This window comes from Taudactylus pleione, unplaced genomic scaffold, assembly GCF_031769625.1.
Source record: "Taudactylus pleione unplaced genomic scaffold, aTauple2 ptg000098l, whole genome shotgun sequence".
Classification (NCBI taxonomy): domain Eukaryota; kingdom Metazoa; phylum Chordata; class Amphibia; order Anura; family Myobatrachidae; genus Taudactylus; species Taudactylus pleione.
In genome coordinates this window covers 2,136,791-2,163,707 of record NW_028284500.1, presented here as the reverse complement: position 1 = coordinate 2,163,707, position 26,917 = coordinate 2,136,791, and the positions used below count along the sequence as shown (strand labels likewise).

At 47.4% G+C, this 26,917-nt stretch overlaps 1 protein-coding gene across 10 annotated transcripts in view; it reads right to left on the bottom strand.

Moving 5' to 3' along the window:
• LOC148526422 (ankyrin repeat and fibronectin type-III domain-containing protein 1-like) overlaps positions 1–26,917 on the bottom strand; it is a 493,356-nt gene that overhangs the window by 74,666 nt on the left and 391,773 nt on the right. For all 10 annotated transcript variants that reach the window (XM_088470360.1, XM_088470359.1, XM_088470361.1 and 7 more), the window contains 4 exons: positions 2,466–2,667; positions 2,045–2,252; positions 477–671; positions 209–322 (listed from right to left, as the gene is read on the bottom strand). In XM_088470360.1, coding sequence (XP_088326486.1) covers positions 209–322; positions 477–671; positions 2,045–2,252; positions 2,466–2,667 — 719 coding nt within the window. The remainder of the gene's footprint in view (positions 1–208; positions 323–476; positions 672–2,044; positions 2,253–2,465; positions 2,668–26,917) is intronic.

Genomic DNA, 26,917 nt, shown 5'->3' with positions numbered 1-26,917 from the left:
TAAATGCACTCTGCTTCCCGTCCTCTGTACCTAGTACCTGGCCTTTACCATAGTAATGATCAATAGCAGAAAACGATTTACAAATTGAGGTCATCGTTCATCACCTAGCCACCAAGTAATGTTATGAATACTAAAATACAAAATATTATCGCAAAATAAGGTTTTAGATTCCACTATTGATTATTAGAACAATGCCGATCTAGGATACCTTTGTATTTTGTGACAACAGCAGAATTGACGCTCAGAGGCTCCTGGAATGACACCTGCAGTGTGGTGCTGCTGGTTACGGCCAGGCGAACGTTGGTGGGATGATCCGGCGCACCTGTCGGGAAGAATGTTCCAATTAAATCATTATCTACATGTTCATCTGGAACAACTGAATTTGGCAGAGTATACGTCTATCTGATACACTGAGACACAGGCTAAGGAAAGTCACCTAGTACAAAAATGTGTGGTGTTGAGTAAACTCGACTTACATGCATGCTCAAATCCAGCTTTCATGCGCTTGTAGAGCCGGTATCGCCACTCCCAAGATTTAAGCTGTTTCTCTTTTTCAGAACAATCTGAAGTCGGAGCCTCGTTTACCACTTGAGCCGTGAGGTCATTCACCCGCTGCTCAGCCTCCCGGACCAGTGTGGACAGATGGAGCGATCGGCTTTCCAAGCTCATAACTACACAGAGAAAGAATGTCTGAAGCTAAAATTGAATGTGATTCTTTATAAAATAGACCTGGCTTAAGAAACACTGAAAAGGATACTAAATAAAAATATAAATATATATATATATATATATATATATATATATATACATATATATGACCGCCATCCGCTGTGTCTAGACAACATGTGCACATTAAAGAGTACCAAGGCCACATTGTAATTGCAGCTATATAATAGAGGCATAAAATCTATAGACTAAAGCTGGCCACACATCTAAAGATTATCTGTCCAACCAGCCAACTAGTTGACTGGTTGGAATGAAAATCTGGTAAGGGATGAAAGCAAATGACAATCAGCAATTTGCTCCCAAATGCCGGAAAATGGACCAAAACTGTTGTTTGAACAAATCGTTTAGATCAAACATTTAAAAAACTTGTCTGACGACCATTTCCATCTGTTTTCTGGCATTTAGGAGCAAATTGATGATCATCAGTTACTCCCATACGTTACCAGATTTTCATTCCAACCAATCAACTAGTTGGCTGGTTGGATGTAAGTTGGTGTAGTGTGTGGCCAGCTTAAGGCCATTGCGCATGTGTGAAATCCGTACTGCACACGCACAGCGATTGGTTTGGGGTTACGCTCGCACAGAGGATTCACTCATTAGTATCAGGCACACGGCAGAGACATATCTAAACCACCCTTTTTGATTCTAAGTACTGTAGTCAGTCGTATGTATTATGGCTTCACACAACGATATTCAGTATGTTATATGCTGTAAAAATAGGAGTAATGACAGTAAGCATCAACTGTAATGAGCAATGAGATAGAGCCGCAATTAAAAATAATAGCGCCCTGGGCGAGAAAGAAACCGATGGCTCCCAAGCCTTCAGTTGTAACCACATGAACCAGAACATTTTTCCTGCACTCCACTTTAAAATCACACCATGGGCCTCTGCCCTTTTGGCACATAACCAAGACGTTTCTTGTAGCGGAAATCTCTGCAGGAGCAGATTAACAATGGGGCGGATGGAGCTACAGCTCCAGGCCTCCACATTAAAATAGGCCCATCATCATGACAGCATGATGATAACCAGGTGCCTACCTGGCCACTCAGTCATCCATGTATCATGAGTATTAATTGTATTTCTAGTTTTCTCACACATTTCTGCAGTATATCTAGTTTTATGTATTTATGGAGACATTGGGGATGATAATGTAGGGGGGGGGGGTGTACACACCCACATGGCACTGGCCACAGCTCCTCCCATTCTCACTATAGACCCTTGAACATTTTCAGCCCCTGGCCCATGTGGCCCTTAATCCCACACTAAATCTCTGTACTAGTAGAATAGGATCCTGACTTTTTCATCCGTATTACTCACAGTGCGGACTTTCCTTTGCCCCAGCCTGCAGCAGTGTCTTAGCTATTGGAGCATTGTTGGTCATGATCGCTATGTCAAGAGGAAGAAGACCCTCACTGTTGGGGGTGTTGAGATCCAGCTCTTCCACGCTGTATTGCTTCAATAATTCCTGCACCCGGTCAAGATCTTGCAGTTCCACTGCGTCAAACAGAGCAGCGTTACCCTGAAACTGAAATAAAACCAATAATGAACATTATTAATACGCACTGGGAAACCAATCCAATCCCCATGGGTCAAACGTGTTAATGATGGTGATGGAATGTATGAAAGAGAAATCATTTCAGTCATGGTAACTGCAGAAAAGTATGAAAGGATGAGCTAATGAGAAGTCTCAGATAGCAGTGGTGTTTAGAAGTGGCGTAGTGGTGTGTTACAGACATACAAGGCATGACTTCCGTAGCCTCTCCTTTTCATTGCGCGCTGCCAAACTGCCTTCATCAAAGGATGTGTAATTCACCCGGAACTTCCCAGACAGGTTTCTGTAGAGTCTCTTGGCAGCATTGGGTGAAGAGGGCCCTGCTGGCTTCTTGGTCTGTGCCAGCTGAAGGTCCCTCATCTGCTGCGTCATCTTCGGTGAGGAAGACCTGAGTGAAATAGACATGAAAGAATAAGAGAGTGTAATGCCACATTGCTGCTCATGGAACGTGTACCAACATACCCGTGTCTGCTGCATTACACATGAAAGACTGGTGAGAAAACAAACAAGTGGGTGACGGCATCATTTTTTTTTTTAACTATCACTTGTATCCCCAGCATATAGCAGCATGACTGAGATACCAGCCTCATGACTGGTCCATGTAGCTCTGCCCAGTGCCAAACATCTCTTCCCTGTTCAAAAGTCTCCACATTCACTGAAGGTTAATTCTGTATATTAGTGACGGCTGACGCATATGTGAAGGCATAGACGTGCGCACATAAGGTCCAGTGTTTGACCAGGCCCACCCAAATGTCAGACACCATCTCCGTGCTTGTCAGGAATTCAATGGATATGGCAGTGTCAGTGAATATGTCAGTATTAGGGATGATAGGGACCCACCTTATGAGGGTCACCATGACGTGGTAGGTGGGCAAACATCTTTGGCCAAACGTACTAAGAGCCTAATGTAAAACACCATGTTCATTGTTGGAGTTTATTATAAATATTTTGATCATCAAAATTCTTAGTGCTTAGAGTGTGCACCTGCAGTTCCCATTTTTTTCTGCATTAGAACTACAGGTCTCAGTATATTAGCACCTGTTTAAGATTACGATGTGCAGCCCAGTCCCCCTCCTTTTTCCTCTATGTGTGTATTTAAGGTATATTTGAAGGTAAGACCCCCTTCTCTTTGGCTAGCACTCCTCCACCTGCCTCAGGTGATGAGTTTAACTGGCACGGGTCCTTTACATTGCAGTACACACATTTAAATGGGCTCTATTAAAGGTAAGCCTTAGAAAAATGTATTTAATGTGTTAGAATTAGGGATTTTAGGGACCCACCTTATAGTGTTCACAGTCAAGTGTTAGGTGGGCAAACATCTTTGTACTAAGAACGTGTAAAACCATGATAATTATTGGAGTTTATTATAAATATGTTGGTCATCAGAATTCTTAGTCATTAAGAGTGTGCACTTGAATTTTCCTCTATAACTCCGAAGATGCACCCTCCCTCCACTTTGCATCCTGATTGTCGCCGCACCCTGAAGAGCTGATAAGGGAGCAGTGCAGTGAGTTGTACCCATACTGTACGACATACAACATACTGTACAGTTCTGTTTGGCACAATGTGATTTGGGGGCACTAGCTGACAGCAGCGTCTCCTCTCCGGGCTGATCCTGGAGAGGATGATAGGAAAGTTGGTAAGTATGCTCTGTGGCATAGTATCACGGGCAGTTTAAGAGAGAAGGGGTCCCGCGTGCATTCTTCGTGCGGGTCCTCTCCTCTCTGTGACGCTGTATTGTGCCAGGGTCTACTGCACATGTGCATGTGTCCAGGGTTGGACTGGCCCACAGGGGAACAGGAGAAATCCCCGGTGGGCCCCACTGCCTGTGGGCCCACCTCTTCCTCTAGGTGAAAGGTTCCAGACCTCAAATTATAGATTGTTACTCTATTAGATGGTCAGTTACCAGGAACATGATTCTGCATTGGGGCTTGGTTCTCTTCTATAGAAACTACACCAAGGTTTACCCATTCGTTAGCCAAGCATCTGTGGTGGCTGACCATACCCCCTCTGGTGGATGACCACACCCTTTGGTGGATGACCACACCCTTTAAGCATGGGCACCTATCACTGTATTCCCCCGGTGGGCCCTTCATGTCCCAGTACAACACTGCATGTGTCAGAGAACATAGGGCCTGATTCAGAGCCACTCGTAAGCGGCAGCTCGTTCGCTCCGAGCGATGTATGCCCAACTGTGCATGCGTACGGATCGTTATACGCATGCGCGAACCAGTCAGTGCGGCCGAAATTCATGTGCTCGCAAAATAGCGAATGCCTGATAATTTGAGTGACAGGATGAGGCGTATGTGGGTGGTAACAGGGGAAGGTGCTTGAGTGGAGACAGGCGTGCTTAAAGGTCAAAACGGGCGTTTTATGTGTGTGCATATTTAAAACAGCAGCGTCATTGACCACGTCACTGGGTTATTTTTGAGCCAGAACTGCTCGCAAAATTGTGGTAGCAAAAACCAACCACAAGAATAGCGAGCAGCTCATACCCTGTTCGATGTACTCAATTAATCTAATAAATAGCGGACATGACGTAGGATGCGAGCGGCCAGGGGGCGTAGTTTCCCAAAAAACGACCGCAAGTTTTGTTCGCTCGTTCAGACCTAGAGGCGTGAACAGACCACAAACAGCGAACGGTTCATTTGAATAGCCACCCCTATTTTCTGGACGAGCGAGCGCAAAGAGCGACCGGCTCTGAATCAGGCCCATAGTGTCTGCGCTATGTTCCTGGTGACTTCTCTACTATGCATGCACAAATCTCTGTGCCATTTTCCTGGTGATTTATGCTGCTGCTGCACCACTGACGCAGGATTCCGAAGGGGTGAGTATAATTATATGGGTGCAGGGTGGACTTCCCGGGACCCATGTGCACCACACACCCTACACCTATTATAGATACACCAATGCATAGTATGGTCATATGATATGGGAGGAGACTGGGTAGGAAATTATATGAAAGCCAATTTGCAGGGATCGATGACATGAAGATAGTGCTAGCCACGCCCCTGGGTGGTGCTAAATATGAATCTCTGTGCAGAGCATCTATCTCTAGATGGGATACACCCTAATGAAATGTGCTGCGCACGGCAATGCATGGAGGCACAATTTGTCTTAAGACCCACCCTGTACACTGTTCTCCCCATGGGGTAGATTGACTAAAGCGGAGGTTTTGCCTATAGCAACCAATCAGATGTTAGCTATCATTTCTCTATTGCAGTATAGAAAATGATAGACAGAATCTGGTTGGTGGCTATGGATTAAGCCACCACTTGTCTGTTTTAGTAGCTTTAGTAAATCTACACCCACGTCTGGTCGCAGGCAACACCTACAGTCTCCAGTGTGGTATACAGCCATAGACAGTGTACAGCGAATGGCAAATCACTGGAATTCCATAGGGAACATGCTGTAATAATTGCCAGTCTGTGCTCATCTAACCCTGAAATAGGTTACAGCAATTTGCCAGTGTCTGAAATAGCAAAATAAATAAGCACCGGACGAATGGCTTGATAGACTTTCCCTCCTATTATTGTAATGTGATCGCATGATGAACGTTACAGGTCCTCATGCCTAGCTTGGAAATGTAAAGTAAATATAATGGGCTATGGGCGGGATTTATAGTTGTAAGTAAGCTATTGTCATTACAGCTGCAAATTTGTACACAGCTGCTATGCCAAAGTATGCAAATGTTGCAACTGCTGGGAGATGTACTGTGGGCCTGATTCAGACCAGGTCGCAAGCGCTGAGCGCTCGCAACCGGGTCGATGTTTGCCCACTGGGCATGTGCACGATGGAGCCGGCTCCGTCGTGCGCATGCGCGAGCCCCGGCTAGCGACAGGTGCTCCGGCGCTCTGGGTCTCGCACCAAAGAGGGCGAGCTGTCGATGGTGATTGACAGCTCGCCCCGTTTGGTAGGCGGACCGGGGAGGTGGCTGGCCAAACGGAGGCGTTCCCAAAGCAACGCCTGCCATTTGGGGGCGGCCCCACTGACATCACCAGTGATGTCAGTGGGAGAGCTTCCAACTCTATTAGAGCCAGAAGCTCTCTGGGGCTTGCGGCCACGAGACCCTACCACAAGGGTCTCGTCGCAAGCCCGATGGTCACGATGGTCTTGACCATCGCGACCATCAACCTGGCCGCTCGCAATAGCTGTGGGTGGTCACCCACAGCTACGCGAGCGGCCAGGAGGCCGAACAAAAAAAAAAATGCTGGGCTGCCCCCCCGAGACCGGGCTCTTCCTCTTTGACACTGGCCAAGTGCTGCAGGAGAATGTCACACTGCAGCACCCGGCTCCTGTCACTGGAGAGGAGCCATAATTTTAGTGTCACAACCTCCGAGGGTGACACCAGGGTGTGGCCCGCACCCCTTACACCCCTATAGCGATGCCACTGCCCCCATCTGCAGCTGTGCAAATCCAAGCATCTGTGCAGAATCTGTGTACAGGTGCAGCATTGATCACAGATCATTAGATTATCACAGTCCTGAGTGAGTTTATGGGCCCGCAGAATCGCCAACGGAATTCTGATGCCAGAACCATATTCCTTGTGTATGGCATTGCAATCCCAAGGTGAGACACCTCCCCGAAACGAATGAGACATGCCTGTGTTCTTTGCCAAAAATCCCCGTTACCTCCCCCAACCACACCCTGACTGTCCATCACACTGTGAATAGTCATTGTGTGCGACTTCGGATTAGCGTACAGCTACAGCAATCAGGTCCTATACTATGAAACCATACAAATCTATTTTTTCTATAGTTCTCCAAAACATTTTTTAACGATTACACCTCTCCCTTTCCACTCCCTCCTTCCATCCTGAAACTAAATTCTAATCTAAAACAGTATTGTACATCATTGTGTGTTTAGAGAGTATAAAATATATTTGCTAATTGTTGTAAAATACATAATTTTATACTAAAATGTATGACAGCAAATATAGATGAGCAATGCCTCATTTTCACTGTGCCATTTATATCATGAAATTGTAGCGTGTAAACCAGTGGTTCTCAAACTCGGTCCTCAGGACCCCACACAGGTCACGTTTTCCAGGTCACCCAGCAAGTGCACAGGTGTATTCATTACTCACTGACACATTTTAGAAGATCCACAGGTGGAGCTAATTATTTCGCTTGTGGTTCTATGAGGAGACCTGGAAAACATGCACTGTTTGGGGTCCTAAGGCCCGAGTTTGAGAACCTGTGGTGTAAACGATCTGCATGTTTTGGGCATGTGCTCGGATTTATCATGGTTTAAGCACTTTGACAAGGTACAATATGCAAATGAACACACTGATCTGGTGGTCAGATTCAGTCGGTGGGGGTGAAGCATCATCTTAGAACCATTTTGTCGAGGAACATGTTCATGAGGATATATACAAAAAGGATCACATTTATGGCTGAGATTAAGGGGCATATTTATTAAAAAATGCAGCCAGCCCTTGAACATTAAAAATCCATATCGCTGCATCCTGCGGCAATAAAGAATCTTTTTTTGCTAGATTTACAAATGTAAATCGCCGGGACACGGCCTCGGATAAGAGCAGTCCCGGGGATCAGTTAGAAGTAAAATGATCACATATGCAATCACTATACTTCAGGTTTCTGATCCGGCAACTGCACATGCAACTGGAATCGCGATCGGCTCCAGTCCACCAAAGAGCAATCGCAAGTGCCCTCTGTAGTTAACGGGCTAACACCATTTGATGATGGCATTAGTCAACGCATGCAAGATTTGAAAAGCTATGCTTTTGCGGCTTTCGTTACATTCCGTTAACATAGAAAACTATGGGGATGGCTCATGCGAGGGCTGAAAACTGGAAAGCAGGAGAGATCAAGCTCCCGTGATCGCCCACCCCATCCGTGGGACCCCACGATCGTGCCACCCATTCACCGGCAGGGACAGGGTACAGAGATGTAAGAGGAGAAGAGATGAAAATATAGATACAGGGGGAGGGCAAAGAGACACAGGGGGTATGAGCCTGGAAAGACACAGGTGGCATGAGGCTGTAGAGACACAGAGGGCATGAGGCTGGAGAAAAGCAGGGTGGGGTAGATAGGGCTGTAGAGACACTGGGGGTTGCATGAGACTAGATAAACACTGGAGGAGTATGAGACTGGAGAGACACGGTGGAGTACGAGGCTGTAAAGACACAGTGAGGGCATGAAGATGGAGAAACACAGGGGGACATTAGGCTGGAGATTGTCACAGGGGAATGAGACTGGAGAGATACAGGGGTGTATGATTCTGGAATGACACAGAAAAAGGACATGAAGATGGAGAAACACAGTAGGATATGAGACTGGAGAGACACGAGAGGGTGAGGTTGAAGAAATACAGCAAAGGCATGAAGCTAGAGAACCACACGGAAGGAATGTGGCTGGAGAGACACAAGAGGACATGAGGCTGGAGAGACACAGAGTGCATGAGGCTGGAGAAAAACAGGATGGGGCAGATGAGGCTGTAGAGACACAGGGGGTTGCATGAAACTAGAGAGAAATGTGGGGTATGAGGCTGTAAAGACACAGTGGGGGCATGAAGATAGAGAAATACAGGGGAATATTAGGCTGGAGATTGACACAGGGGGATGAGACTGGAGAGATACAGGGGTGTATGACAGTGGAGTGACACAGAGGAGGCATGAAGATGGAGAAACACAGGGGACATGAGACTGAAGAGACGCGGGGGGATGGAGAAGCACAGCGAAGGCATGAAGCTAGAGAAACACATAGAAGGCATGTGGCTGAGACACACAGTCTTGAGGCTGAAGAGAACATCAAGGGGTGGGACTGGTGAGACCCAGGACCAGGAGGCTATATGGCTGCTACACTGTTTAGCAACCTGGTGAATGAGAGGTCAAAAATACTATTACTGCTATAACATGTAATATATTAGCTGCTACAATTAGTCATGCCAGTTCCATAGTTTAAGTTGTGGACAGATATCTGTTTAATGTGTAGTCAACAGGACAACTTTAAGAATGAAAATATATTATAAAATGTAACATTGCTTTTAACCAAACCAAACAGCAATTGAATTTCAAGGCACTAAAATAAATTACTACAAAAAATGAGCCATGAGTCCACTTCAGCTCATACTGACACATGAGAGCACAAAAGCATGTAGCCATAGTCAAGAGGATCAGTTGTTGTTCAGACCAAAGACTAGAATGGGGAAGAAATGTGATGTAAGTTATTTTGACAGTGGAATAACCAGACTGGTTCAAGCTCATAGGAAGGTGATAGTAACTCAAATAACTTTGCTTTACCAATACTGACATGCACAAGAGCAGCTGTGAACATAAAGCGTGTGAAACCTTGAAGTGGATAAGATGCAGCAGTAGAAGACCTACACCTGGTTACACTCCTGTAACAACAGGAAACTAGAGATGAGCAGTTCGGTTTTGCGGAGAACCGAACACACCCGAACCTTGGGGTTCCAAGTCGAACCAAGGGCCTGATTCAGAAAGGAACGCAAAGGAGAGAACGCACAAACTTGGCCGATGTTTTTGCACTGCGCATGCATCGCACTGCGGGTGCGCAAACTAGTCAGTGCGATCGGGTTAGGGTACGCAGACCACACGCAGTGTGTACGCAGACCCCTCCGATATTGACAGGAAGTGCCATTTGTGGGTGGTGACGGGGGGTGGTCAGGCGAATGTAGGCGTTATAATGCCGTTATAGGGGCGTGCATAATGAAGGCAGTGCGGCAGCATACGCAGCCATACTGTAAGCTGTACACAGGAAGCGGGCAAAATCCTGCGGCAGGTCAGGTCAACCACTATTGTGTGTATGGATCCGATGGTTCTCGATGTTACCGATGTTTACGCTATCTTGCGTGCTGATCAGGCTGTGAGTAAAGGGAGGTGGGCGGCTTAGTATGGGGCTGAACGTCTGCATTTTGTGCTGCGGTCTCCCTGCGTATACATTGATTAGCATATTCTCGCAGCGGACGGGGGTGTGCGTCTGCATCCGTGAGTTCCTTGCTGAACCAGGCCCCAAGTCCTGTCTCGGATCACTTTTGTGGTTCTGAGTAGAAAAGAGTCCCGGGCTCTAATCCATCTTTCCTTGTGCCCACGGTTCTGGCAGGTGATGTAAGAAGTGATTTCTTGTATTGCTGCTGACGGGATCGGTATGATTTACCGTCGGCCAGGTTCAAATCCCGACAGTGGAGGCCCGGCAGAGGTGAAGATCCCAACTGCGCTAAAGGTAAGTATAAACTAACCTAACCCCTCCCCCTAATCCTAACCCTCCCTTAGGGGTGCCTAACCCTAACCCCCCTCTGTGCCTAAACCTAACCCCCCATTCCCCCGCTGCCTAAACCGAAGTCTCCCCTTGGGGGCGCCTAACTCTAACCCCCCCTTCCCCTAGCCTAACCCTAACCTCCCAGGGGGGTGCCTAACCCTAAGTCCCCCCCTGGGAGCTCCTAACCTAACCCTCAACCCACGCGCCAGTCCGCGCCCGGCTCCAGGTTTACCTGCAATCGGGATGCCGGACGTCGGGCTCCCGGCGTAGGTAAAATGACAAGCGTTGGGATCTCGACACCTGTCATTTAACCCTTGCCGGGATTAGACAGTTGGGAAGCCGGCGGTCGGGATTATGTCCGTCGGCTTCCCGACTGCATCCCCTGCTGACCATATGCACCCCTTTATGACCACAGCCAACCCATATTCTAATGGCATCTATATAATAACATACTGTAATATATTATACTACTACTACTCTAGTCTAAACTGATATGTGGTTGGGTTTGGTATGTATGTATGTATATATATATATATATATATATATGTAGTGTATATACTAGACATCTCCTGGTTCTTTCTTAGATGTTTTAATGTGAAATTGTATTTTCATAGATTACGTCATGGGTAATGTTTGCCCATTTCTACCTGACTCCATTCGGATTTATATTAATCTTTGTTTAAAAAATGTTAATAAAAAGACAGAAACAGCCACGTTACAAAGCATTTGTTTCACAAACCTGAGACAGATGTATACACAAGTCATAAATTCTTTATACATGTGGCGCAGTGCTATGACCTCATGAGCACATTTATTACACAGCTGTGTCACAACACATTTCAGTCTTTATAGAAATGTTATTTTAACTGTAGCCCTCCCACCCCACCTTTAATCTGAGCATTTAAGATACTCTGACTTTGATTTACGGTAGCCGGCAGGGTAACGTGTTTTTTTAATTTGGTAACTATCTTAGCACCAGGCTAGGTGTGGAGTGCTTTGTGTGAGTCTGTCTGGCTGGGATAAGTCTCTGGGAGTTAATAACTTGTGTCCCTGCAGAAGAATTTGTTCTGGAGACTGTGCCACTTCAATCATTTAAATACAGCACTGGGAGAGACATGCAAGAATTCCCCCGACTGTCTCCACTCTAACGAAACAAACCTGAATCTATTGGATATGTCTAATCTAATGCAGTCTAAGCATTTCAGGGAGTTTGTGAAAGCAGCACCTATGTGTGCGGTGGTAAAGTAGATGTGTACGGCTACATCTGAGAGGCGTGTCATAAAATTGGTTTATATCCAAATGTAAATGAGCCCCAAAGCAGTTTGTAAGAGCTACGAGTGAAGAAAACACACTGATACTGTTCAGAAAATGCATGCAGCCATAGGGATCATAGTCAGGGGCGTAGAGAAGCCGGCCGGGCCCGGGTAAAAGAAGGGGGCGTGTCCACGCCTTCTTAGGATTTGTTTTAAAAGAAAAACCTTTAGCAGCGCCGCGCGCTGGGGAGGGGGGCGCTGTGTTTACAAGCCTCCGTTTGGCCAGCCATCCCCCCTACCTGCCTAAAAAAACGGGGCAAGCTGTCAATCAAAATCGACAGCTGCCCCGCTTTGGTGCGAGACCCGTAGCGATGGAGCGCCCGTCGCTAGCCGGGTCTCGTGCATGCGCACGTCGGAGCCGGCTCCGGCGTGTACATGAACAGTGGCCAAACATCGACCCACTCGCAAGCGCTTAGCGCTTGCAAGCGCTTGCGAACGGGTCTGAATCAGGCCCAGTGTACGCTAGCAATGCAGTTCTGTCACTTTCAGTTGCTTTATTTGTGCCAATAAGATGCACATTTTCAGTGAAAAATACGCTTGCCGCGTCCGTGTCGCGCGGGACTTAATGCGCTGGGAGGGGCTATTTGGCATGACTTGAGCCACAGTATAAAAGGACACATCTGTATGTTATGATTTTTGTCCGTTTTTGAACAACTTCAATAAGAAGGTTTGGGGGAAAGTCATAAAAAGAACAATCATTCCTTCCTATCTAGAGCGCCTGGGGCCTGTGTACTGCTCAATAGCATTATTATGACCATACGTGCTCAAATATACCAATGACCATCATAAGCCATCACCCTAAAGTGGCCCCTACGGTGTAGTGTATTAGGACTATATAAAGCACCCAATAATAGAGTTTTACATTGACCCAGCTAATTGTAGCAGCCATACCCTGTCTGCGGAACAGGTGGCAAGTAATCTAGCTAATTGCTGTATATTATTTTAGTGCTCAGTAATGTAGATTCCCTCCTGATGGATGTCTTTTTACAGCAGAGCTCAGATAATTCTCCCTCTCAGACATTGGCTGCTGTCTTTTCTCTATAGCCCGGCTATTTCCTCCACCCCTCCCTCTCTCCCCTCGTGGCCGGTACAAGTTCATTCTAAATATGGCCACTTTCGTTCTCTAGAGTGAAACTTGAACCTCGGCACCAGGCTGACTGGAATCGGCGCAGGGTCGGGGTCACCAGGGCCGTACATTCCCAGTCCGTACACTCTCCTAGCCCGACGTGATGCACTATGGGCCCTCTCTGCGCCTCCTCTACATTTCATTCAGGCATCCTCGTGGCCGCAGGCTATAGTTAGTGTTCTATTCTGTGCAGAACTGCGCAATGCAAGTGAGCACTCGAGGCAGGCTCAGTCTAACGGCGCTCCAAGTCACGGGACACAGGGAGGAAACACATAACGGCTGTGGCCTCATTCCAATGAGTGCATTAATATAATGTGTGCAATATAAATATCACTGTCCATGTACTTATTACTGCACCAGTGTATAGCATAGGAATATACCAATACCAATCTAATATGTCACCACAAGATCACACAGTGTATAGCTACCTATAACAAGTGTAATATACTTTAGGAGGAATCTGTGATGCCCGCAGTAACCTGAATCCCTCTGACATTGCAGTGCCAGGAACAAGTTAGTGAGTGTAGAGTAGAGTATATACTCGGAGATTTATCAAAGCTTGGAGAGAGATAAAGTAGATGGAGGTTCAGGGGCCTATTCATCATCGGGGGCCGTATGATAGCAGCGAGATCAATACTCAATGTATCCAACTCGCAGCGGGGAATAGTTTACACCGGAGTAATTCATCCTTGCTCCGGTGCGGGTACAGCTGCTCCGAAAAGCAACTGTCTCCTCGGTTAGTATCGCAGCTACAGAAGTAGCTGCGTTACTTACCTCCACCCCGTCGGCGGGGCTACGCATGCGCACAGCCGCAGGGGAGTCCGTGAGAAGGCGGTGGAGGAATCCACTTGGATCCCTCTTCGCATCCCCGGAACTCCTTCCCATAGGGAAGATGGCGCTTGTTCTCGTGGGCAAACAGTTTGCTGAATATCAGGGGGTCTTATCGGAATCGGTATGAAATACCGCCGGCCGCATGAGCAGAGTTCCAAGCAGCGGAAGCCCGACAGCGCTGGAAATCCCGATCGTGGATAGGTGAGTATCTACTAACCTAACCCCCCTAACCCTAACCCTCCTTAGGGGTGCCTAACCCTAACTTCCCCACAAGTGCCTAACCCTAATCCCCCCTCTAAGTGTTTAACCCTAACCACCCCCTTCCCCGCTGCCTAAACCCAAGTCCCCCGGGGGGGTGCCTAACCCTAAGTCCCCCCCGGGGGTGCCTAACCCTAACCCTCCCTCCCCCTAGCCTAACCCTAACCCTCCCGGGGGGGTGCCTAACCCTAAGTCCCCCCCCGGCGGCTGTCCGCTCGCGGCACCCGGCATCACTACGATCGGGATGCCGGCCGCCAGTCTCCCGGCGTCGGGGAAATGCGGGCGTCTACATCTAGACGCCCGGCATTTCACCCTTGCCGGGATTTGACAGTCGGGAAGCTGGCTGCCGGTATTTAGGCAGTCGGCTTCCCGATTGCATACCGTCTTATCGGATCCCTGATGATGAATGGCCCGGTAACTAAAATATACGGAAACTAGTGTTTCTGCATGGTTTACCGGGCCATTTATCGATGATGAATAGGCCCCAAAGTACCAACCAATCAGCTCCTAACTGTCAATTTTCAAACACAGCCTATAATATGACAGTTAGGAGCTGATTGGTTGGTACTTTATCTCTCTCTAAGCATTGATAAATCTCCCCAATAGAGTGTAGACACACATTATTTACCCCTTATTTTAAAATTCTGCAAGATGGTAGACATATTAAACTGCAATGCCCACACCTGTAATCAAGCAGGAACTGTCTGTAAGTCTTACTGTAAAAGTGAACCTCTTAGACAGGGGCGTTTTAAGAGAAGAGGGGACCTGTGTGCAGCCTCCATGTGGGCCCCCTCCTCTCCAGCAGCGTGGTTAGATCCTGGTTTTATGCCATAGTAGTCTACCGCGCATGCGCAGGTCTCCGGGAACATGGCGCCTGTGCTATGTTCCTGAAGACATCTCTAATGTGCATTCTCAAATCACCGGGAAAACGGCCAATGTAACATTTTCCCATAACCGGCCGACGCGGGACTCCGGAGAGGTAAGTATAATAAGGGTGTGCACCAATGCTCTTAGGTCAGCCACCTCCGCTAAGTTATACAAATCAGAATAGCCAAATTCTTCCTAATGTTGGGGTCTTTTAAACAGACTGACCTTTGACTGATTAACAATATACTGGGGTAGAAATAGCACCCAATCCATGAGTACTGCCCACTAGGCATCAGTGAATGACATCAACTGTGAGGGAAAAGATCTGGTCACTGTTTCACACTCTCCAACACTTTATGTAGTGTGGAGATGCCGATGCCTCTATGTGCATTGGGTGGATGTGAGCAGTCGCTCAGACACTTGTAATGACAGTATAGCCAAGAATCAAAAGAGCAACCTATCTTACACTACACAATAGGGAAACGGTGTACACAGTATATCAAACCAGAGCAGGCTGAAGTTTAAAAAGGGGTGTAGCCTGCCTGGGCTGCCAAAAGAAAGGAGGTATGTCCTCCGAAACGTCGATTAAAACGCCACACGTTTTTTAACATCACTTAGCGTCACAACCATTTGTTTGCTATATATTATTTTAGATTACATATATACATTTCTTGTGTCAGCTAGGAAGAGCAATGAGATGCAAAGCTCTAGCCATCACAGCTTAGACTGAATGCATTAATGCACACTGATATTTTAAGTGAGACTTATAAAGCAACTGAGTAACAAGTGTAAGCTTTGTAAGGAACCGGCCAGACTGAGTCAGGAACAGTTGAGCTGCTGGGTATCAGAGAGGGAGTGACTAGCACTATAATACATTTGGCACCAGTGCTTACCAGTGTGATGCGATGTGCCTCTTATTACAAGACTGCATGGGTGTCATGGGATACAGCGTGGGGCTTAGGGTACGTCATTGCACCCACATCTGACATGCATTGCAGAGAGAAATGTGGCTATTCTGCTACTGACTCCACTCACTCCACCCTGCTCACTCCACCCCTTGGATCATACCAACTGATGACTGACAACCTCACCGATCAAGTACAAATGTGATCTCATACACTGTTTGCAGCACATAGCCCCCCTCAGGGTGCCAGGTCCCGGGCGACTCGGCTGAGCATCTATCTTACTGAAAATGTGCATTTTATTCGCATAAATTAGGGGTGTGCAATAAGCGGCCCCCAGCTGTTGTAGAGCTACACATTCTAGCATGCCCTGCCGCAGTTTTGCTATTTGGCCATGCTATAACTCTTGCAAGGCATGCTGAGATGTGTAGTTCAACACCAGCTGGTAGGTCAGTTATTGCCTACCCCTGGCCTACCCCTCACTTTGTCTCCTAACACTGCTTAGTAAATAGACACCTATGAAAGAAGCTATACGATGGAGCGGCCGCAGCTTTTTCTCACACAAGAGTTCCGTTGCGCTTTATCTGAGACTTTTACGTCATTGCAACTAATTCCTGTGCGTTAAACATTGCAGCCCGGCGTCTCTAGCACACTGTGAGTGGTGTTACGCTGCCTCTGCGATGTCACTAAGGCGCAAAATGTAAGGTACGGTACGCTGCTCCTCTCTGAGTCACACTGGGAATCTTGTGCCGTATGCCGTACAGATGTTTGGTGTATGAGGACACCAGTGTACAAGTTGATGACCAAGAACCAGGAAAATCAATTATATATATATATAGTTATTTATTTATTTTTTTCCATAGTCTTTTCCAGTTATTTAAACTATAAAGAAGCTGTCCATGTTATTACTTATTAATACTTTAAAAAATATATATAATTCAAGTTATGACCAAATTAACTATTAAACTGTGTGCAATGTCTATCCATGTATTATGTATGTGCATGCTTGACGTATAAATTACATCTGTACACTCACCATTTTATAATGTCATAGTATAATAAACTCCAATTAAATGATAAGCCATTCTCTATGCAGTATATATGCAGTGTAAAAGGACTGGTATCGCCACCTTGTGATGGACCTGGGCTAAAATAAGCCTTACAGGAGAACGCTAAAAATACGTGTAGCGAGGGAGAGCGTCTGAGCTTAGCACTAATAATAATAGTAATAACTGGAGAAAGCATACTTCAGTCACGTACTAGTTTTTATATAACTCTATTTGGAATATTAAAAAAAAAAAAAATCTGTTTGACTATTTCACTTTTATTCAATTATTGGTTTTCTTCCATTTTTTCTCCTGTTATTGCAGAATTGCAGGAAATATTTTCTAAACTAATCCTCACTCCCTCGTTATGTCTGTTTATGTTTTATAAGTTGTGTATAGAGCGAGTGCATACAGGGCAGGCTTGCCTACCCTCCCACATATCGGCCGGGAGCCTCCCACATATCGGGTGCCGCAAGCCTACTAGCGGCCGCCGTCCCTCCCTCCCCCCCTCCCAGAGAAAATAGAGAAACCCCCGCAGTGGGGGGGCCTTGTGACGCATTCCGCGCTGAATCGCGTCATCGTGGCTTTACAACGCCATTCATTCCGTCATTGTGAAGAGGGGGCGTGGCTGCGATGGCGCAATCTCGCAGTCACGCCCTCGGCTCCACCCCAAATCGGCACTATCGTCTGGTCACGCTCCCCGCTGTAAGCTGACATTCAGCTCCCTCCCGGAAGGAGGGAGCTGAATGTCGGCAAGTATGATACAGCAGTGCCTGATTCGTAGTCATTGCAGCTGCGATCCCGTACTCAGCTACTGTGCGAAAATATGCCAATGTACTGGGACGCCCACCGGCGGCTTTGCAAATCCAAGCATCTGCATACAAAGACGCAGCATCTGTCGCGGATCATTCCATTATCGCAGTTCTGAGTAGCCCCATGGGTGTACAGAATGGCCGGGATCGCAGGCGTAGGCTGTAACACGCCCCTAAAATGGTTGCGCTGTGCCGGTGTCCTTTGGCGCCACTTCCCGTTACCTCCCGCAAATGCTCCCTGTCTGCCGATCACACTGCGAGTAATTAGTCGCTGCGATGTACCTTGACGCATGCGCCGTGCGACTCCGATGCATGTGCAGATCGCCAATAACAGCTCAACTGCAAAGGGAATAGCGTACATCTCAGCATCAGGCCCATAATCATCAACGATCGGAACGGAGTCGTGCTTCAGTGCGTGCACTTAGCGGACAAATACACTTTGCATAATAAAGTTGCACCTCTTCTACACACTAGACGATATATTGGATGATTTGTCATTTTGAGACGAATCGGAACAAACAACAAATCGTCTACATCGTCCAGTGTGTAGGCACCCGCGTGTCGTTTCTTCAGATCTGCCTGCAGTGCAGTCCAATCTGAAGTTCCGGCGGCCGACAGCATGGTTCTGGAAGCGGCGGGGGAACGATAGCGGTCGTACACCAGATCGTGCAGTATGCACGGATACAGCGCGCCGGCGCTGGGTACACATCTGCCCTCGCTGGGTCTAGTGTATACCTGGCATTAGTAAAGAGCACCAACGTCCATTATAACTGCCATTAATGGTATCAGCCTTCTCGTACACTCAAAGAAACATCGGACTTCAACAGAGAAAAACATGTTGTGCAACTAGGATAGACTGTAAACACAGATCAGCTCTCAGCTTTACCTGTCACAGCATTTATTAATGTGTGCTGAATAATGCTGAGAGGCTCCACAGTCTGCAGGCTAAAAATATGTATAGTAGCAAATTACTACTACAAGTGTTTCCTTTTAGATTTTTTTTCCATTGAGAAGTATGGAATCTCTGTGCCTACAATTGCCTTTTTATGTCTGAAAAGAACAGGAATGACAAATATTTATTTGGGGAAACTTTTTTTTTTTTGCTCTGCGAATGCACAATTCTAAAAAACAAGTCGGTAAAGAGGTCCCAGAGTATTTAATGTGATAAAGGAGACAGTTGTAGGCGTTTCTATGGTGATGGTAACTGCCGGAGCCAGCAGACTAACATGCGTGGAGCCAAGGCTGTTGGGGACATGCATGGTAGCATCGTAGTGGGGGAGAAGAGACTGACTTTGTCACAGACAAACACCCCACCTATTACCCCACCGGCTCCCTCCAGTGAAACATATCTGACCCCGCATGAAATGGTAAATGACTCTAATTAGTCTCTCTGCCATAGATGCCTCCAGGACGGCGGACCTATTTACAGAGAAGAGAATATGATTACAAAAATATTCTTTTCCCTGACAGCGTGGCGTAATTCTCCCTCCTTAACTCGTCCAGAACCATGGGCTAGGCTTAGAAAGCATTGGTAAAAACAGAACCAATGGGGAACATGACAGCCTATATCTATAGACTGTATATATATATAAATATATATATAATCCAGGAGTACTATATATTCCTTCCATTTCTTTGAAATTTGATTCCAAAGTGGGTGAAAAGGGCTAAAATGTTTTCCCCCTGTGCAATGTCCTGACTGACGGTCACAGCACAGTTCACATTAAGGCCCGTATTCAATTTGAAGCGAAAAGCCGTTTTTGCGTGTTTTTGGTTAAAACTTTTCGTCAATGACGTCATTTTCGCCTGTTTTGATTTGACACCATATTCAATTTGGAAGACTTTCCTAGGCGGAAAGTCAATGCAATGTAATAGGCGGAAAAGTTTCGCCTATGAATACCAGGCGGAAAAAAGTGCAGAATTGGGGTTTTGGGGTGCAACGTTGCAGGAACCCCCGTGCACCCTTCGGACAGTCCCCCAAAGGTAATCTGTGTCAAAAATTTAAAAAAATCCACTTAAGGACACCCCAAAAAATCACTTTGAATTTGGGGGCGAAAAAAAAAATGTTGGGGGACAAAGATAAAAACTAGCGAACTTGAATCTGGGGGGGTCCCCAAGTATGCCCCAAGTATTTTTTTCATTGCAGGTGCTTGCGACAGGTGGATTTTTCACGATTTTTTCAACTTAACTTTAGCAATTTTAAAATATGCTGACCCCCATTTTCAAGTACCCCAAATTTGCTGGGATAAGTTATTTTCTGCAAAAAAAAAACAGAATACTATTCTGCACCACGTATACAATTATATATATTTAGCAGCTATTGAGCCCGTTTAAAAACACCAAATACCTTCAGCAAGCCAAATCAGGGTGTACCATAGCTAACCCCCCATGTCACAGCATCTTTTGGGGGGTGTCAGGCTGATTTCCCCAAATCTGACAGGACTTTCTGCCGGGTCCCATTTTCGCGTACATCCATATTGAATACGGGCTAAAGCTGGCACGGCCGCGATACTTTTCCGTCTACAAAAGACGCGATGTAGGCAAAAAGTCTGGGAGGTGAAAAAGTATCGCGAATCTGCTCTGATTGAATACGGCTCTAAAACATCAACTGTCATCCCAAGTGCTGCCAAACATCACTCCCATTTGGTGTGGTTTCCCTATTTGAATAGTGAGGGAAGGAAATGTGTTACTACTACAGAGGTGAAAGGGGGAAATGTGTTACAATATCAGTGAAAGGGGAATGTGTTACTATAGAGGTGAGGGAGAGGATTGTGTTACTACACAGGTATGGGACTGGAATGTATTACTACGCAGATATGGGAGGGGAATGTGTTACTACACATGTGAGGGAGGGGAATGTGTTGCTACACAGGTATGGGAGGGGAATGTGTTACTACACAGATATGGGAGGGGAATGTGTTACTAGACATGTGAGGGAGGGGAATGTGTTACTACACAGGTGAGAGAGGGGAATGTCAAATGTGATACTAATACCCCTTTCAGACAGAAGAGCAAATTACCGGGTCAAACATTTCAACCAGGTAATTTGCTGATTAACACGGTTCCTTTTTCTGTCTGAAAGGGTCAACCCAGGCAAAAATCCCGGGACTTCGACCCAGGAATTTACCGGAATTGGAGACCCTGGAATTTTGACCCGGGTTGACCCTTTGAGACAGACGAAATACCCATTTTAATCAGCAAAATTAACGAGTTGAAATGTTTGACCCAGTAATTTGCTCTTCTGTCTGAAGGGAGGTAAAGGCATGGACCTGCAAAACAACCCGGCACGCAAATGCCAGGTAAAAGCCGGGATTTTGCCATTTTCCTGTCTGAAAGTGGTATAAGGGGTGAGGGAAGGGAATGTGTTACAACACAGGCGAGGGAGGAGAATGTGTTACTACAGGGGTGAGAGAAGGGAATGTGTTACAACATAGGCAAGGGAAGGGAATGTGTTACTACAGGGGTGAGGGAAGGGAACGTATTACAACACAGGTGAGGGAAGGGAATGTGTTACTACAGGGGTGAGCGGCAGTAATGCGTTACTCCAGAGGTAAGGGAAAGGAATAAGTTACTACAGATGTGAGTGAGGGTAATGTGTTACTACAGGTGGGAGGGGAGGATTGTATTTCTACATAGTTGGAGGGAAATATCGAATGTGTTACAACACGGGTGAGGGAGGGAAATGTGTTACTACAGAGGTGAGAGAGTGGAATGTGTTTGTACACAGGTGACGGAGGGTAATGTCTTACTATAGCAGTTATGCATTACTATAGAAGTGAAGGATTCATGTGTTACTGGAGTGGTGAGATGGAAATGGAAACAATGAATATCTAAGGCTACCTGGGTGAAATTGGGTACATCAGTTAGTAAAGAAAATATGGAGTTATTAAGTTGCGTAATAAAGACCATTATCAATTTTCTTGAATATAATGTACATGGAAAAGTTTCAGGAACTTCAACAGTGATCATGGCAGGAAGAACTGTTGTCTAAGTGCCTGATTCACTATGGAGCACAATATTGCGTACGCATGTAGTTCACCTGCGATAGTATGCTAATCCATTGCGATCGCAATGCAAACTCAGCACTACATAAGGACGCCCACTTTACATTGCACACAACAGTAATACTTAGAGAATAGCAAAACAATCGGTACAATAGAGTACCATTGCAGCCTCACGCACACTTGCACAAGGTCAGACCTTACTCAGAAATTGCTAACAACCACGCACGCTATGAGACCTCAGACTGCGTATGGCATGGCAGTGGATAATTTATGCACGCCCCTGCAACAACGGCGTGCGAACGCACTGACATGCCTGCGTTCGGCCGACCACCCCCCGTCACCACCCACAAACGGCACTTCCTGTCAATCACTCTGCGTTGGGTCTGTATAGTCACCCATCGCGGCGGCCGGTTCGCGCACTGCAATGCATACGCATGTGCAGTGCGAAACAATCGTCAGATTGTGTGCGTATTCGAAGTTGCGTACAGTAGTGAATCAGGCCCTAAGTGTCTTTGTGCCAGTCTACTGAATGAAAATACAACTGAGCCTTTCAGATCCTAGAATGTCTTATAGCACAGCACAGGCCATAGCCATAGCAGCTCATGCAACTGCCAAACGCCCCAGCATTATAGAGGGGAAGAAGTGGTGTATCCATCATGGGGGCAGGATGAGCAGGGCCTTGTGCCATCTTGCTCCTAAAAGTGAACAGCCAGGTTGAGGCACATGTATAGTGCTGCAATGAACAATTTAGATTTTGCCAAATTACTGATTCCTCCTCTCTTGATCACACCCCTCCCCAGGCAGATTCTACGAAGGTCTGACGCGTTTCATAATTACTTGTTACCAGTGCTTAAAATGGTCCTAGAGATGTGGTGGAACTCACCTTCCCCCCATCCTCGGCGCTATCTTAAGAAATGGATAGCGCGCGCCGAAGGCAATCGCTGAGAGAAAGGCACGTGGTCTCACAATAGTATCTCCAAATCAAATTACGCCACAGTAGCACAATCTTAATCACATTACACCGCACATAGGGCCTGATTCAGACCCGCTCGCGAGCGCTGTGCGCTCGCAAGCGGGTCGATGGTGGCCCAGTGCGCATGCGTGCGACGGAGCCGGCTCCGTCGTGCGCATGCACGAGACCCGGATAGCGACGGGCAAACCGTCGCTCCGGGTCTCGTACCAAAGGGGGCATGCTGTCGATGTTGAGTGACAGCACGCCCCCTTTGGTGGGCGGGCTGTGGGAGTGACTGCCCAAACGGAGGCGTTCCCATGTGAACGCCTCAGTTTGTGGGCGGCCCCACTGACATCATGAGTGATGTCAATGGGAGAGATTTCGGCTCTGTGAGAGCTGAAATCTCTCTGGGGCTTGCGGCAACGAGACCCTACCACAAGGTCTTGACCATCGCGACCATCTTCCTGGCCGCTCGCTATAGCTGTGGGTGGTCACCCACAGCTATGCGAGCAGCAAGGAGGCCGCTCTAAAAAACCAGAAGGCCGGCCCTGATTCAGAGCGAGCGCTCCGTCAGAGCGTCCGGCTCTGAATCAGGGCCATAAGGCCTGATTCAGAGCCGGACACTCTGACCAGAGCGCTCGCTCTGAATCAGGGCCCTCCTACCTAAACTTGGAGCGGCCTCCTGGCCGCTCGCATAGCTGTGGGTGACCACCCACAGCATATGCGAGCGGCCAAAAAGATGGTCGCGATGGTCAAGACCATTGTGACCATCGGGCTTACGACGAGACCCTGCGGTAGGGTCTCGCTGCCGCAAGCCCTGGAGTGATTTTGGCTCTATCAGGCAACCGGCTCCACTGATGTCACTAGTGATGTCAGTGGGGCCGGACCCAGACGGTAGGCGTTCCCATGGGAACGCCTCCATCTGGCAGCCATGCCCCCGGCACGCCCACCAAAGGGGGCGTGCTGTCAATCAACATCGTCGCTAGCCGGGTCTCGCGCATGCGCACGACGGAGCTCCCTCCGTCGTACGCATGCGCACTAGGGCACCATCGACCCGCTTGCGAGCGCTCAGCGCTCGCGAGCGGGTCTGAATCAGGCCCATAGTGCCCCTGTTTCACATTACACCACGTACAGTAGTAGTGTCCCTTATTCATGTTATGACAGACAGTAGTGCCCCTTTTACACAATGCCCACATTAGTGCCCCTTATACACAATGGGCCTGATTTGGTACAGATCACATCTGCAAACGCAATAGCGATCACACACGCAGTCTCACTGCGAAGATATGCTAATCCGCTACGATCGCTATGCCGTCGCAGCACAACATATGGATACCCACCTTACCTTACCTTACACACAACCTTAATACTTAGCAAGACTGTAAAACCATCGGTCACATCGAGTACAATCGCAGCCTCATGCACACTTGCACAAGCTCTGAAGAAATTTGCATGCAGTCTCATCTTGGTAATTATATAATTAATGTTGGAAATATGGCCCTGATTCAGAGCCGGACGCTCTGACAGAGCGTGACGCTCTGACAGAGCACTCGCTCTGAATCAGGGCCGTCCCTCCTACTTTTTGGAGCGGGCTCCTGGCCGCTCGCATAGCTGTGGGTGACCACCCACAGCTATAGCGAGCGGCCAAAATGATGGTCGCGATGGTCAAGACCATCGCGACCATTGGGCTTGCGACGAGACCCTTGCGGTAGGGTCTCGCTGCCGCAAGCCCTGGAGTGCTTTTGGCTCAGAGCCAAAAGCACTCCCACTGACATCACTAGTGATGTCAGCGGGGCCGGCCCCAGACGGTAGGCGTTCCCATGGGAACGCCTCCGTCTGGGCAGCCACGCCCCCGGCATGCCCACCAAAGGGGGGGTGCTGTCAATCACCATCGACAGCACGCCCCCTTTGGTGCAAGACCCATAACGACGGCTTGGCCGTCGTTATTCGGGTCTCGCGCATGCGCACTTGGGCAACATCGAACCGCTTGCGAGCGCTCAGCGCTCGCGAGCGGGTCTGAATCAGGCCCTATGTATGTACAAGTGTGTATGTGAAGAAAAGTTCCAGTACACACCAGCAGATGCCCTGAGACAACGAACAGCCCAATTGCTTAACCAGTGAAGTGGTTTTATTGGTGTTATATGAGACACAACCGTACACACTGGTAGATGGAGTGGAGCTTGAGCGGAGCAGGGTGATATACAACTCACCAGCGACCGAGTAGCGGTACAAGGATGGTGGTAATACCAGAGTCTCTCTGGAGCTACAGTAAGAGGGAGGCAGGCACTGAACACAGTGACAAGATGGCGTAGTGCATGCCCAGCATACATGCCTACTCTCCCAGGATAGCCAATAGTCTCCCAAAAATCGGGTGGCGCTCCCGGCCCCCGGAAAAGTAGGCAAATCCCCCGTCCGCCATCACCCCCCTGCAACCCCCGGATCACCCCGCTACGGGGCTGGCCGGTGACGACTCAATGGTGATGACCGGTGATTCTCGCTGATTTACGTCATCAAGCTCGGCATTGCGAAGAGGGGGTGGGGCCACAATGACGCAATCATGCGGTCACGCCTCCAGTTCCACCCCCCAATACTTCATCATCGTCGGGCCACGACCCCCGCTGTATACAGACATTCATCTCCCTCCCTGAAGGAGGGAGCTGAATGTCGGCAAGTATGATGCACAGTAGCTAAGTCCAGCGGCCATTTTAGAACAGGGAATGAAACCTCCCTGGAGGAAGAAAATGGAGAGTGCGCAGTAGAGGGGTTTAAGGTTATTATTTTTGCATAAATCAAACTCACAGCTGCTATGACTTCTACAGTGGATCAAGTAACTTGAAAGTGTGGTGCAGGGCGGGTCAGGCCGTTCCTAACTTTACTATGGTGCCCAGTCATTTCTAGATAAGCCATTGTACGGCTGATGGACAACAGTTTCCTGCATAAGAAGGACAAGAACAATGTCATATATCTTATGTTCTATCACGGTCTGTCACAGGTATAGGAACTTTTACACTTCATATTGGTTTAATGATGTGTATTTTAGGTTTAGTAGGTCTTGGAAAAAAAAAACAACAGTAAATATTTATTTTCCGTTAAAAGTTTATTGAGTCACTTATTGCAGTAAACCACCCAGACTTTCACTTTTTTTCCTGGACAGACAAGCCAGGAGTTACTGTTCCGCCAAGAGGAATACAGGTCAGCAGGGATTAACAGAAGCCATGAGCATCAGAACTTGAGTTACATTTATGGAAAGCCATACAGGCTCCCAGCAGGGTGGTACCTTCATCCTGGCAAGTGGTAAATCCATTTCATTTTAAAAAAAAATAAATAAATAACAACAGACACTTCAGTGAGGTCACACAGTGAGGAACGTTTACAATTTGTTGCCACCTCTGTGAAACGATTACAGAAAATGTGTCAGAGGCATCATCCCGTCCCGTCCACAAAAGCAATGTGTACGAATGCATATGAAGAGGTCAGGTCACAAGTGACACGATCTGTTCTGTGCCTGTAGGGGTTTTATACATATATATATTTCAATTGTCTCTTAAACAACATATTTTTAGGGGTAATATCAACTGTTCTCTGCTCCGGGATAACTGCACTTAATAAGAAAATCTTGTTATTGTTCCGCAATATGTTGCAGGTTATAAATAAGACCGAAAGGACTACAGGGCGGATAGTATACAATTCAGACACTTATCTGGGGAAAGTCATATATATGGTAATGCTGGGTACACACTTGGTGATATATCGCTCGAACTATCGCCTAGCGATATATCACAAGTACATCTGCTGGTGTGTACAGCTGTTATGTCTGTGACATATCAGGTCGGCCCTGCAGCACAAGTCAATCTGCATGTGAGTACGGGCGACCCACTCACCTCGCCTATACTTGCTGCAGGAAATGCCAACACTGACATCTCAAATTTAAATGCCCGCGCAGTTGTGATGTCAGCCCTGACATATAGAGTGGCCGATTGGTCAGTGTGTATACAAGCTTATCAATCGGCAGCTCTGACGGCGTATCTGTCTGCTAACCCGATCCGTCAACCTGGTGTGTACCCAGCTTTAGGGCCACATGTAATCGGGTGAGAGTTTAGAAAATGTGAGAAAGTCACAGAACAGGCAAAGGTGCATGTTTCTCACACTCAAAATACTCTCAAGATTTATTGGCCCATTTATCAAAGGGAATTTTAGGTAAATTCCCCCGAAAACACCTGTTTTCGGGGGTTTACCTCAAATGCTAAGTATCCCCCGGATGTATGAAGGAGGGACCGTGCTGCGATC